Source organism: Populus trichocarpa, chromosome 5 (assembly GCF_000002775.5).
Source record: "Populus trichocarpa isolate Nisqually-1 chromosome 5, P.trichocarpa_v4.1, whole genome shotgun sequence".
NCBI classification, from domain to species: Eukaryota; Viridiplantae; Streptophyta; class Magnoliopsida; order Malpighiales; family Salicaceae; genus Populus; species Populus trichocarpa.
In genome coordinates this window covers 418,277-431,022 of record NC_037289.2, presented here as the reverse complement: position 1 = coordinate 431,022, position 12,746 = coordinate 418,277, and the positions used below count along the sequence as shown (strand labels likewise).

At 35.9% G+C, this 12,746-nt stretch overlaps 3 protein-coding genes across 6 annotated transcripts; 1 reads left to right on the top strand and 2 right to left on the bottom strand.

Moving 5' to 3' along the window:
• The first annotated feature begins 1,006 nt into the window (after positions 1–1,006).
• LOC18098495 (uncharacterized) lies at positions 1,007–3,925 on the top strand. 4 transcript variants are annotated; one of them, XM_006382235.3, is made up of 5 exons: positions 1,007–1,204; positions 2,000–2,341; positions 2,464–2,568; positions 2,659–2,706; positions 3,526–3,925. In XM_006382235.3, the coding sequence occupies exons 2-5, from the start codon at positions 2,075–2,077 to the stop codon at positions 3,763–3,765; spliced, it is 660 nt and encodes a 219-aa protein (XP_006382297.1). In that variant the 5' UTR covers positions 1,007–1,204; positions 2,000–2,074; the 3' UTR covers positions 3,766–3,925. The 4 variants fall into 4 exon arrangements, with proteins under 4 accessions (XP_006382297.1, XP_006382296.1, XP_006382295.1 ...); XM_006382234.3 differs by lacking the exon at positions 1,007–1,204 and adding an exon at positions 1,222–1,437; XM_052453100.1 differs by lacking the exon at positions 1,007–1,204 and adding an exon at positions 1,452–1,718.
• Positions 3,926–4,545: 620 nt separating this feature from the next.
• On the bottom strand, positions 4,546–7,009 carry LOC18098494 (putative pentatricopeptide repeat-containing protein At3g49142). The gene has a single exon (XM_024601251.2). It carries the CDS (start codon positions 6,785–6,787, stop codon positions 4,754–4,756), a length of 2,034 nt encoding a protein of 677 aa, XP_024457019.1. The 5' UTR covers positions 6,788–7,009; the 3' UTR covers positions 4,546–4,753.
• A 2,620-nt stretch (positions 7,010–9,629) lies between these two features.
• On the bottom strand, positions 9,630–12,364 carry LOC7466847 (polygalacturonase At1g48100). The gene is made up of 6 exons (XM_002306995.4): positions 11,686–12,364; positions 11,391–11,558; positions 11,106–11,150; positions 10,812–11,019; positions 10,636–10,717; positions 9,630–10,302 (listed from the first exon to the last, which is right to left on the bottom strand). The coding sequence occupies exons 1-6, from the start codon at positions 12,109–12,111 to the stop codon at positions 9,774–9,776; spliced, it is 1,458 nt and encodes a 485-aa protein (XP_002307031.4). The 5' UTR covers positions 12,112–12,364; the 3' UTR covers positions 9,630–9,773.
• Positions 12,365–12,746: the final 382 nt, after the last annotated feature.

The following is a 12,746-nucleotide window of genomic DNA, read 5'->3' as shown; positions in this document are numbered from 1 at the left end:
TGTTTAGCCTTTGTTATTCCTCGCAGCAGACCAACACCAGAGTGCTCTCCACTCGTGAATGAAGAATATACAATGTTAGGCCTAGCCCTAGCCAGTAGCCAGTAGCCACCCTCCCTTTCACCCACCTTTTACTATTTTCAAATTATTTTAATATATTAATATATTAATATTTAAAAAATAACAACTATTATAATAAAAATTAAGAAAGTGATATTTTAATTTTAATAAAAATTTAAGTTTTAAAGTTTTAAATAAATTATGCTAAACTAGATCTAGCTTCACGTTTTTGTATCTGATAACCTTATTTAATAATGCTTGTTGGAGTTCTAATTACTATAATTTCTTTGATTATTATAATATGAAATATTTATATTTTATAATTAGTGTCTTAGAATAAAACTATAAATATAAAAGAGATTAAAACATATTTGGTTAAGGAAATAGAAAATACAACATAAAATTAATATGTTAAAAAAACTCAAGATTCAAAAACCATAAAAAAAAAATATTTATTACATCCGTGAGAAAATCTTAGTTATTAACATTCAAATCTTAAGTTTTATAAGTTGTTTTAACAAAAATAAAATTATTTATCTAAAATTCAAATGAAAACTCGAAAATAGGTAACAATTATATTTAAAATTTTAAAATAACACATTTTTAACTCTATGATGAAAAACATTTACCCTCTTTAAACATCCAATATATAGCTAAAATCAATATCTTAAGTTTTTAATATATTAATATTAAAAAATATAATTTTAATCACGTTTCTAAATACATCCTTAGTTATTATGCTTTTCATTTCTCTATATGTGTAACAGAGGTAACTCCTATTTTTTACTACCATAATGATATAAATAAATAATAAAAAATACCTAAATTACATGTAGTTTTTGTTGTATTATTATTTTTATTTACCTTATATATATATATATATATATATATATATTAGAGTGAACCTTCTCCAATAAAACCACATTCTTTATTATAATAATAATATTTTTAATACCTATCAGAAAAAAAAACATTTCAACTCCTTTGTCACTCACGCTCTCTCTCTCTTCTTATAAACTGATTGGAATCTTAATCAGTTCTTCATTAGTGTTAAATCAACTTTTTTCAATAGATAAGACTGGTGGTTGAGTCACTCATTACCCTTTTTTTCTTTCCTCTCTTACTTTCCTTCTTTTGAAGATTACAGGTAAGAAAATTTAGGAAAGGTCTTATCTTTTTCTTCTTTTTGAATTTCAAGATAGATGCTTTTGGTCCCGTTTGTTTTTATCGATTTCTGGGTTTTGATTGTTTTTCTGATATATATGGTCATCTGGGTGGTCCTTGATCAGTTGTTTTCTGATTGTGTACCAACTTGAATTTTGAGTACAGCTGGATTTACGGTGGTTTATTTCATCTGGGGTTGTGTTTTTTCTTTCAAAGGTGTGATCTTTTTTAGCTGTGTACTTAAATGATTTTGGATTAGATTATCAGATTCATTTGCAGAATCTTAAGATATGTTATTAGTCCACAATTTTTTTTTTTTTAATTCTGATGGTTTTCTTTGTTTATTGTTCTTTTGATCAACAAAGATGTAAACTTTACTCCTTTGTTGTGTTTTATCTTGAATTGAGGCTATTGGTTCTGTCAGTATAGTACTTGGATTGTCAATTTCTCCATATAAAGTCGTGAAATTTTGTTTCATCAAGAGTAGAATTGCTCAGGTTCCAGTCATTTAGTGTTTCTATTATTGAAATTCATTGCCATGATAGCTAAATTATGTCTGCAGATGTATTTTCAGTAATTTTTAAGCCAAATTTGATAGGATATTAGGTTTAAGGAGTGAGTTTGTTTTTGTTTTCTCACTGACTATAACAAGGTATAAGGGCATTGTAATTTGTTTTCGAATGTTAATGATTGGAAATGTAGTAGTTCTATGTTCTATTATCGCTAGCTGATTCTAATTGCGTGGCTGATGAGCCTGATTTTTTGTTGAATCATGCAGGTGCTTGGATTTCAATCTAATTTTCATGCTATAGTACCTTTTCGATCAAGTAAATCTTGAAAAAGTGAATTGTTAATGGGGTCTGAAGGGCCTCCAGCTGTAACAATCCATGTGACTGGATTCAAGAAATTCCATGGAGTTGCTGAGAATCCAACTGAGACAATTGTTGGTAATCTAAAAGAGTACATGAAGAAGAAGGGCATGCCAAAAGGCGTGATTCTGGGGAGTTGCAGTGTTCTCGAGTCTGCAGGACAAGGAGCGGTTGCTCCACTTTACCAAATATTTCAATCTTCCATAAACTCGAAGGATTCTGAATCCTCAAGTCCTGGAAGAATCATTTGGGTAACATCCATAGATCTTTTCTTTCATATCTCAGCTTCGTGTATATTGCTTGTCTGACTCCTTCCAACATCTTATGTTTTCTGCTTACCACTTGATACTGTTTTTGCAAATGATTCATTCAGCTACACTTTGGGGTCAATAGTGGGGCAACAAGATTTGCCATTGAGCATCAAGCTGTCAATGAAGCTACTTTTCGCTGTCCAGATGAGTTGGGATGGAAGCCACAGGTTAGACAAATCATTAAGGTCTTTTCTTTTAGTGATTTTGAGTTTTTAAATTTTTTTGTGTTTTTAGAGTTCCATTATTTTGGTTTGCAGAAAGTACCCATCATTCCTTCAGATGGTGGAATTTCACGAGTTCGAGAGGTATATTTGGGTTTGAATTTACCTTTTCTTTTCCTTTATCTTTCAAAAAGTAGATGCTATGTCGGCTGGCAAATAGAATTAATCAATTTGTTAGTGCTTTTTTTATTGCATCTTATTATGATTTAGGTTTTTTCAAATCATTAAGGTATTAGGTGGCGTAAAGCCTCTATGCTATTGATTTGGTGCTCAATAGAAGCTGCCTTTTCTTCTTTCATTGGAAGCCTCTGTGCTACTTTCTTCAGTTTGAAAGCTGACATGACTTGAAACCACGCAATTTATGCTAACAGGAAGTATCTGAACTATACGATTGATTTTTTAGGTGCACTTTTTTGTTGTCCATCTGTTTCTTGGGACCATCACATCTAAAACTTTTCAGATGCTAATTCACCGTCCAATTGTCAAAGGCAAAGTAAACATCAAGAAATTTCGTGACAGTAATTTGGATTATGTCACCCATCAATGGTTATGGATCCCAATATTTCTTTCTTTGCAACTTCTTTGCCATTAAGAAGAGAAATTGGATCAGGGGAAGCTAATAACTATACCATTTAGACTATGTAAACTAGAATCTATTTTATTATGTGGGAGTTACCCTTTCAGAGCCAGGCGAAGCAAATGAAATGAAGAGAAAACTATCCTCTCTGCTTGTAGCGTCTTTTGCTTTTCTTTGTCCAGAACATTTTGTTGTGAAAAATACTGTACTAGGTTCTAATTCTGTTTTTTAGGTAGGATGTAGAGATATCTTTGGATGCATTTTGTTTTTGTTACCTTTGTTCTGTTGCACTTTATAAAAGGGTTTCTTCTTCTCAATGCACACAGACCACTCTTCCCGTCCAGGAGCTCACAAAGATCTTGACAAAGAAAGGCTATGAGGTGATGACATCTGATGATGCAGGCCGATTTGTATGCAATTATGTTTACTACCATTCACTTCGGTTCGCAGAGCAAAATGGGACAAAGTCTCTCTTTGTGCATGTACCTCTGTTCTTGACCATAGATGAGGAGACGCAAATGCAATTTGCTGCTTCCTTGTTGGAGGTACTTGCTTCTTTGTATTAATAATATCTATTAGCATCCATCTTGCTCTTAATCTCCACAAGCATTTAAGCTTGTACAGTTATGGATGACTATTGTTAAGGTGGATGCTTGTATTGAAATGTTCTAATAAACGAATGGGTGTATGGTGAATGAAAAAAAGTGTGTTAATTGGTTGCTCAAAGACTTCTCATGTACTTTCATCGACCTTTCCCAAAAGGTTTGGCAACTGACTGAAAGGTTCTTGAATATCAGTTTACTATGTGAATGAATAAGAGATTTCAGTTCGCTATTATCTTTATTCATTGTACACATTACATGTCTTCTACCTCCACCAATTTGTGCTTTCAATATTGCTCCCGAAAGGGTTTTTGTGGACAACTCGGTTGAATTTTACCCTTCTCAAATTGGAATATGAAATCCTATCTCATAATAAAAAGGGTAAATTTTCATGTGAAGACTCTCAAAAGGTAGCAAGGCACAATCATGGAATACAATATGCCATTCTATTTACTTCGCGATCCACTCTGGCTCGCTGATTTCCCTTGGATTCCTGTTTCTGGTAACCAAATGGACCATCAGTTCTTGACAACTCGTGCATTGTATGCTCGATCCCTTGCTCCGAATAACTTCAACTTTCTTAAATTGACACTTGAATTTTCAAATTTGAGCCATTTGATGGATTGTTAAGGCTTGAAATCTGAACTAGAAATCTAGAATGCTACATGCATTGCCACCCACTCTTTCCAGTTTCAACGCCAAAGTTGTGGCTTTGTGATGAAAGCTAAAAAGAGAGAGGAGGTTCAGAAAAGTTTAAAGGTGTTGGATATTTTATATTTCTTATTGCTTGATAAATGCTCAATACACCTTCTATTCGTAGCCTTAAAATTGCAACGCTAATAAAAATAATCCTAATCCGAGACATAATCTAAGATAGATGATTATAATCAGAATTCAGAACTGTCCTTGATCATGTCAGATTATGTTTCTGACTTACAATGCTCAACATCAGTTACCAATAGTCCCCACAGGAGCAAACCCCATCACGAAAATGGTGAAAACGATGAGTATCTCTAATGATGATCTCTCGTTCAGCGATCTTGGATATAAGCTTGGTAGCAACATGGCAATCCCCACAAACACGAATATTCTTGGTAATTCTGATTGTGCTTCCAGGCTTTGTATTCAGAATGGCAAACACAATTGCCAGCTTCTCACTATGAACTGCTAGATGGCATTCTTTGTCCTCCTCTTCCACATCGTGAAGAGCAGAATCAGTTTCAGGCATGTAACCTAATTCTTTCATTCTTCCAACTAATACACCTAACGCCTTGTAGATCTCCTTTGATTGAGTATGAGACTGGTCACCAGCAAGAAAGGTGTAAACATGATCGTTGATCTCAACATTGCTATTGCCTGGAATTTTTTTGATTCCCTTGCTGTTCATGATTGACCTAACCGTTTCCACATCTTGCCATCTTCCAGCCTTTGCATATATGTTGGATAGCAACACATAATACCCTGACTGTTCAGGAGCTAACTGGTACAGGTGGTCAGCAGCCAAAAGTGCAATATTCATGTTAGAGTAAACCCGACAAGCACTCAACAGAGACCCCCAAACTCTTTCGTTAGGCTCCATTGGCATCTGTCTGGTCAAATGATAGGCCTCGTCTATTTTCCCAGCACGTCCCAATAGATCTACCATGCAATTATAGTGTTCTATCCCTGGAGTTATCCCATATTCAGCCATTAGATTAAAGCAATACCTCCCCTCGTCAACCAATCCTGCGTGACTGCAGGCTGCTAGAACAGAAACAAAAGCAATCCAATCTGGAGTAAAACCTGAGTCCCTCATCTTTTTAAAGAGAGCCACAGCATCCTTACCTTGGCCACTCATGCCATAAGCAGAGATCATAGAAGTCCATGACACAACATCCCGAAACATCATTTGATCAAATACTGCCCTTGCTTCCTTTAAGCATCCACATTTTGCATACATATCAATTAATGCATTCTCCAATAATAAATTTGGCCGAAGCTTCTTCCTTTCAACATATTCATGGATTCGTCTTCCTAACACCGCAGCTGAAAGGTCCCCACAAGCAGGAAGCACACTAGAAATAGAGACAGCATCGGGTTCAACCCCATGCACTTGCATCTGCAAATACAAGTCCACTGCTTCATTAGGCATTGCATTATTCACATACACTGCTATCATCACGTTCCAAGAAATCAAACTCTTTTCTTTCAGCTTCACAAACATGTCCTTAACATACAAAACATTATCACAAGATGTGTTCGTCACAGCTGGCAAGAGACTTCCCATTGTGCCAGCATCAGGTTTTAGCTTCAAATCCTCCATTTCCCTACAAAGTTTCAATGCATCATTAAACCTCCCATTTTGTGCATACCCAGCAACCATCGAATTCCAAGAAACCATATCCCTCCCTGGCATCTCATCAAGAACTCGCCTTGCCGCATCCAACCACTTACATTTCCCATACATGGAAACTAACCCATTCCCAATATAAAGATTCATATCAAGCCCAAGTTTCACAACAGCACCATGAATTTGCAAGCCAACCCACAAATTCCCAGACACCGAACACGCCTTTAACACACAAGGATAAGTATAATTATCAGGATAAAACCCCTGATTAGCCATGGTTTTGAAAACAAGTAAAGCATCTTGGTATAAACCATTGTTAACATAGCTTCTAATCATGACATTAAAGAACACAACATTTTTGTCAGTAATTTCATCAAATATGTGGCGTGTGTAACATGGTTCACCACAAGCGGCATAAGCCCTCATTAATTTGATGCCAAGTGAAGGGTTTGGGTGAAGGTTTTGGTCAATTAAAATCTTGGAATGGAGCTTTTTAAGTGTTTTGGCATCTGGGTTTACGTCCAAAATTTTATTACACAAGTCTTCTGTTAGGGCTGTGAATTTTGGGGAAAGTTGAGGTTTTTGGGTTGTTAAAGAAAAGGGTTTTGTCTGTTTAGCAGTTGAAAATTGGCGGGAAAGAGAAGAAATTGTTTTCATGAATTAATCTCTGTGCCTGTGATTTTGATTGTAGTATCACTTCAACTGTGAAACAGAGTTATATATAGTTTGATAAGGGTCTGTACAGACCCAGTTGATAAAACTACAAATTATATATTTAATAGCATTTAATTAGTTATCTGTAAAGATTTATTCGTGGTTTCTTCTTCTATGTGTTACATTAAGGTTACATGGTGTTTTATGTTTTTAGTCCCTTTTGTTTATATAATCAATCATGTGTTTTTCCATTAAAAAAATATAAAAAATAATGTGTTTTATTTTTCCAGAGAAAAAGAGTGCCATTAGGATATGATTTTTATTCTCTAGGCAAGGTGTTGAAGACAACTAACAAGGGAGCTTCTATTCTTTTCTTTGGCGCTATCTTGCAGTACGAAATGAAACTCCACATTGAATCCTAGAGCCAATTCTTTCAAAGAGACTATGATGCTATATATCCCATGCGCAGCCTCGATTTTGAGATTTAACATGTTCATACTGAGGATTTTCGGTACAATGTCGCGTCCTGAATTGGAATCTTGTGCCAGCGAGAAATGCTGCTTTTCCTCAAGATGGAGTAGCAGTCCTCGTTTCATCAACTTTATGATTTCCTGAACTCCATTCTTACCTTCATGTTTCTGGTAACCAAATGAGCCATCAGTTCCTGGAGGGCTCTTTTTTCTTTGCAGCCCAATGGATTGTTAGGCTTGACAGTTGAACTGGATACAATTCTAGAATGATGAATGCATCACCTCTAAATCTTTCCAGTTTCAAAGCCTTAAGTCATGGCTTTCTAATAATTAGCCCATGTATCTTGTGACTTAACACAACATGATGAGCAAGGCAACGTATCACAACAGAGTAGTCACTCAGAATCAGTCACCATTAATAGCCTGCACAACAGCGAATTCCACCATGAAAATGGCGAAAACAACGATTATCTCTAACAATGAGAAGAGTGATTTCTTTGGAAACAATCAAGATTGCAAAGATTACTTCTATTCATATTGTAGGTTAAATAGTGGTGAAGCAGCTGATGCAGTGACGATAAAAGAATAGGTAAAGCTGCACTTTCTAGGCTGAGATACATGCACTTTCTAGCTAATCTTCCTTAAATTACTAACATGACAATTCTCTGGATTCTAAAATTAGATATTGCTGCATGTAAAATTACAATGTTGACAAGTTACTCAAACAATTATTCTTCTTCTTCCTTTTCTTTTTCTTCTTATGTTATTTTGTGACAAGAAATCGAGCACACGTACGCCATTTGGATGTAGGTCAGATACATTTCGATATAACCTTCTTCCACAGTAATTGGCATCTCATGCTCTTTAGCCAATTGCCTGATAAGATTTGTACCAGAGACAATTACCCCATTTCACTTTTCTGACCTCCGGTGCGGTTACTTTGTTGTTCGGGGAAAGAATTGTTCCAATTCCATTGCCCTTGGGAACCTGAAGCAGCGGGTTCTGTGTCATCTATGGCTGCCGCTGTTGCAACAATGTGCATCAGCTCAGCTTCATCAGATGGAGCCATGTATGTGATATCAAATGCTCCACAATAGGCGAGTCTATCTGCTCCAACCAAACCAGCTCTATCCATGGCAAAAAGGTTTGGTAACTACTATTGAAGATCAACAGATGTGAATTGAAGTTTTCAAGGGGAAAAAAGGTTTAAGTATTGTAGGAGAAGTGCATGGCGTACTACCCTTGTATTTTTTTAAGAATCAATGCACTAATCAATTACAACAATAATTATTGTTACTAATTAATCAAATTATTCTACTTTGAGTAAATCAGTTTGGACACAAAAAATATGATTATATTCCAGTTAAATAATAGATGAAATCATAATTAAAAAACTTCAAAAAAATAGTAATCATCGTCACGTTTAGGTGTAAGAACTTCTTTTTCTCATTTTTGGTAGGTAAACAACACTATGGTTATGGCTCTGCTCACCATACCGAGTCCTTTATCAAGCATCAGGATTTTGGGTTGTTAAAGCAATTCAGGCAAACTTCAAATCCATCCCCCAACTATTGTTGTAGTATCAACTATGCCCCTAAAGTATTTTAATTGCATCATTTTGAAAATTAGTGGAAAAGAGAAAGTATTATGTTCATAGGCTAATCTTTGGGCATGGCTGTAGTCTAGAAAATGAGGCAACTACTCATCCAGTAGAGAATTGGGCTCGCCTTTTCCTCCATCCCATTTAGCCCACGGGGGGGTATTTGGTGTCTCTAATGTGAGAGCTTTAGGTAGGGAATTTATGTCTGAGCCGTAAAGGTCAAGTTTGGCTCCTATGGTCCCAAGTTTCTCGAAGAAAAATATCCTTTCTTGGTGCCCCCATAGACCCTTTCTTTTGCTTGGTGTGCTTTTGGAATCCGGCAAATTAACTATGATTCATCCTTGCTACCCAGCCAATTTATTAAATTTACACTAAATTATTGTTTGGAAATGTTTTTTTTTTATAGCATTTGGTTATTGAATTAGAACAAAAAGGAGACAAAAATAATTTGGGTAGAAAAGACAAGTCTTTTAGTATTTTTTATTTTGAAAGGATATAAAATCACTTCAAAACAATCCCAAAAACAAATTATTAATATATATTTATTTTTATATCACCAACCTAGAGCTTTTTTTTATTTGTTTTTTCTCTCATGAAACATTAATCAAATTCAACCAAAGTGATAATCCTCTAATTAACTTGCAACTGTTTGATATAAGAATTCAATTTTTAGAATTTATTTTCTGTTCCTACTTCTTGAAATCTAAATTTCTTGTTCGTCCCTTTTGTCTTCTCTTCTATAGCAATAACCAATTAGTTGCAAATAACAAGCAGATCCAAGAAATCTGACATCTCCATTCCATTATAAGGTTTGAAACATGAAATAGGGTGCAATTAATTTTGTTGAACTAAAACCTCTAATTCCATGTTAGGCAATGATAGCTAGCCTTTTGGTCTCTGACATGTAACTAAATCTACTTTACATACGGGTCTGATACAAGTTATTCTGACACTGATCAATATTGTTCTGGGGTAAGAATTGTGGGATCCCATCCAACAAGCAAGAAACTGGTGGAATGGTAAGATTCTGCATTGCCCCATAAGCATTCCAGCAAAATGGATTTGCCATAAATTGTCCTTGAGCAGGAAGCAACTCAATTTCTGATAACCTGAGGTTGGTGCATGGAACTGAATCACTGCAAGCCAAATGCAAAGGTGGACTCCTAATATCATAGGTACCTTTAATGTTTGTGTACAAAATATCAGAAATGTAAACTGAACTAGTTTGGTTAGTGCAATTCCTGGTTTGGCAGTAATACTGGTCTATGATTATTGGATTGCGAACTGTTTCCATGTGAATGTTGTGGAATGTGATTTTAGACACAGAACCATATCCACCTTGCCATGTCTTAATTCGGACACCATTATCGGAATACTTGATTACTGAATCTGTCACTGTTATGTTCGACACACATGCTCGCGAGTTGCGGATTCCAAGACTACCAATGCTGCAACAACAATAATATCAGACACCAAATGTTTATTTTTTTGAACATCTCTCGAATCAATGCTAATAAATGACTTTGGCAACATAGCAAATTCGATTCCCTCACTGCTGCCAGATTTTCCTGTTTACTTTTCGTCGAATTTGTTGCTGAGTTTTATGGATAGATTAGGGGGTGACATTATCAATGAGTCACAAAGCATTAAAAATCTTGGATCACTGTAAGTTGAGCTAAGAAGTTGAAATTAGAGCATTAGAATCCCTTTTTGGAGGCGCCTAACTTCTGTACTCATCTTTTGGGGAGAAAGTATTTAGGCAAAAGCTTAACAAAATGTACCTTATGCCATGGCTTGGACCACAGGTAATGTTCTTTATATCGACATTATGACAACCAGCTCCAATTGATACACAGTCATCACCTGCAGTAGAAAAAGCAGAGGAAATAATGGAACTCAGAGAGTGAATATTCATGGAGATGATGAAGAAAAGTTCTGTAGTCTAAGGAATTAATACCATTTGATACAACAGAGTTATGTATTTGGACATTGTATGTGTTCTCTATGTGAATCCCATCTGTGTTAGGGCTTTGAGCTGGTGATTTGATGCTAAGCATTTGTACAATAACATTTTGACAGTTATCAAACCGGAAATGGAATTGGGGACTGTTCTTCACTCTGAGTCCGTGGACTGTCAAATTGGAGCTCGTGAAAAACCTAATAGCCTGCATTAATTATAGAGCAAAAACAAAAGGTTGTAAAATTTCATGAAACCCTTGATTCATCATGCAGAAGTAGTTCTTTTACTTACAACTGGGCTATCACAAGGACCAGGAAGTGTTGTGCCATTAATCCCCTAAATTTTGCAAGCATAGCAAGTTAGTTAGAGAGATTAAAAAAAAAAAAAAGAGAACTATTAAAGAAATTAACTAACCACATACCACGTGTGTTTGATAATACAGTGCAATTAGTTATTTATATTAAAAATATTATTGATTTAATAGTTTTTTTTTAAGTATATTACAATAATTTTAATATAAACTCATTTTGAAAAGTGTTTTCACAGGCCGAATAGAGCCTAAAATTAATGACTTACTTTGTGAGGCTTGCATGGCAGATTCCACCACTTCTCTCCTCTCCCGTCTATAACACCACCTCCTTGCATTGACATTCCATTGATCTTGTAAAACACTAGCCATTGTCTCTTGTTCATCTTACTAGGCCATGATTCAGGTCCATCAGGTGGCATTATAGTTCCATCAATCTTCTCATAAAGCAAAATAACCAATCAGTTTTTTCTCCCACTTAATAATGTATATATATTGGAATTCAATTCCATAACAAAATACTTAGAGCCAGTCTTAGCTTAGTTATTATTTTACTGAAATTACCTGAAACACGAGGCTAGTTTTACAAGGTCCTGTAAAGATAGTAGGCTGTATCATAAAAGAATAATCATCAGGAGCAAGTAGAATAGCTGATTCATTCTGCAGGCAAGCAGTATCCCAAGCCATCTTGAATGCTTGTGTATCATCTGTTACACCATCACCAACAGCACCAAAAGATAGCACATTGTAAACCCTTGCAATTCTTTGAATTGGGCTAGGACTAGGACTAGGACTTGGAGAATCCTTATAATAACTTGGACTAACAGGCGCCTGAGGAGCAGGAGCAGGAGGTAGTGAAACGTGGGAAACAATGTCCGAGTGTTTTGATCTACTCTTGGCATGAACTCTCCCTTCAGTGTAAGTAAAGAAGAAGAGAGAGAAGAAAGAAAAAGCCAAAAGGAAAATTTTAGACAATGTCATGGTTACCATACTGCGATGAGGGAATCAATGTAAGTGAAGATAAAAAGGTAATGGTCTATACTTATAGAAACATAGAGAAAGTTTCAAGTTGAGTACTAGAATAGAATAGGGTTTTGTTGTGGTTACTAGGTGTAGCCAAGCTCAATATCACGCTTTGGACATTGAATTCAAAGAAGACAAGTTGAGTTTTGAAAGATGATGGAGCTTTTTTCACGAGTAAAGAAAGAGATTAGAGGAGGAGACAAAGAGAAGGCGAAGGCACCCACGTTTTAGGCATAGTTATTAAACCCGGCCCGGCCCGGCGGGTCGACCCGGGACCCGGTCGACCCGGTGGCTGGACCGGTCCGGGTTTAATAAAAGACCGGCTGTTGCAACAGCCCGGCCAAACCCGGGCGACCCGGCGGGTCGACCCGGAACCCGGGCGACCCGGGCGAACCCGGACGAGACCCGGTTTTTTTTTTTTTTTAAATGTGAGATTTGAAACCCATTAGTATATATACTCTATGTTTTCATGAAAAAAACCATGTTTTTTCAATGTGGGATAAAAACCTTTTGGTTTAAATATTTCAACTTAAAAGGATAACATAGTATCTTTTCAATGTGGGATTTGAAGCCCTTTCATATATATACACTATGTTCCCATG

What these genes read in the sequence shown, in the direction of transcription:
- LOC18098495 (XM_006382235.3), top strand. Translation starts at nt 2,075, where the DNA reads ATGGGGTCTGAAGGGCCTCCAGCTGTAACAATCCATGTGACTGGATTC. An exon ending in GTCCTGGAAGAATCATTTGG is followed by an intron (nt 2,342 to 2,463) that starts GTAACATCCATA and finishes TGATTCATTCAG; the next exon opens with CTACACTTTGGGGTCAATAG. An exon ending in AGTTGGGATGGAAGCCACAG is followed by an intron (nt 2,569 to 2,658) that starts GTTAGACAAATC and finishes TTTGGTTTGCAG; the next exon opens with AAAGTACCCATCATTCCTTC.
- LOC18098494 (XM_024601251.2), bottom strand. Translation starts at nt 6,787, where the DNA reads ATGAAAACAATTTCTTCTCTTTCCCGCCAATTTTCAACTGCTAAACAG.
- LOC7466847 (XM_002306995.4), bottom strand. Translation starts at nt 12,111, where the DNA reads ATGGTAACCATGACATTGTCTAAAATTTTCCTTTTGGCTTTTTCTTTC. An exon ending in TGCCATGCAAGCCTCACAAA is followed by an intron (nt 11,151 to 11,390) that starts GTAAGTCATTAA and finishes TGCAAAATTTAG; the next exon opens with GGGATTAATGGCACAACACT. An exon ending in GGTCCAAGCCATGGCATAAG is followed by an intron (nt 10,303 to 10,635) that starts GTACATTTTGTT and finishes TTGTTGTTGCAG; the next exon opens with CATTGGTAGTCTTGGAATCC.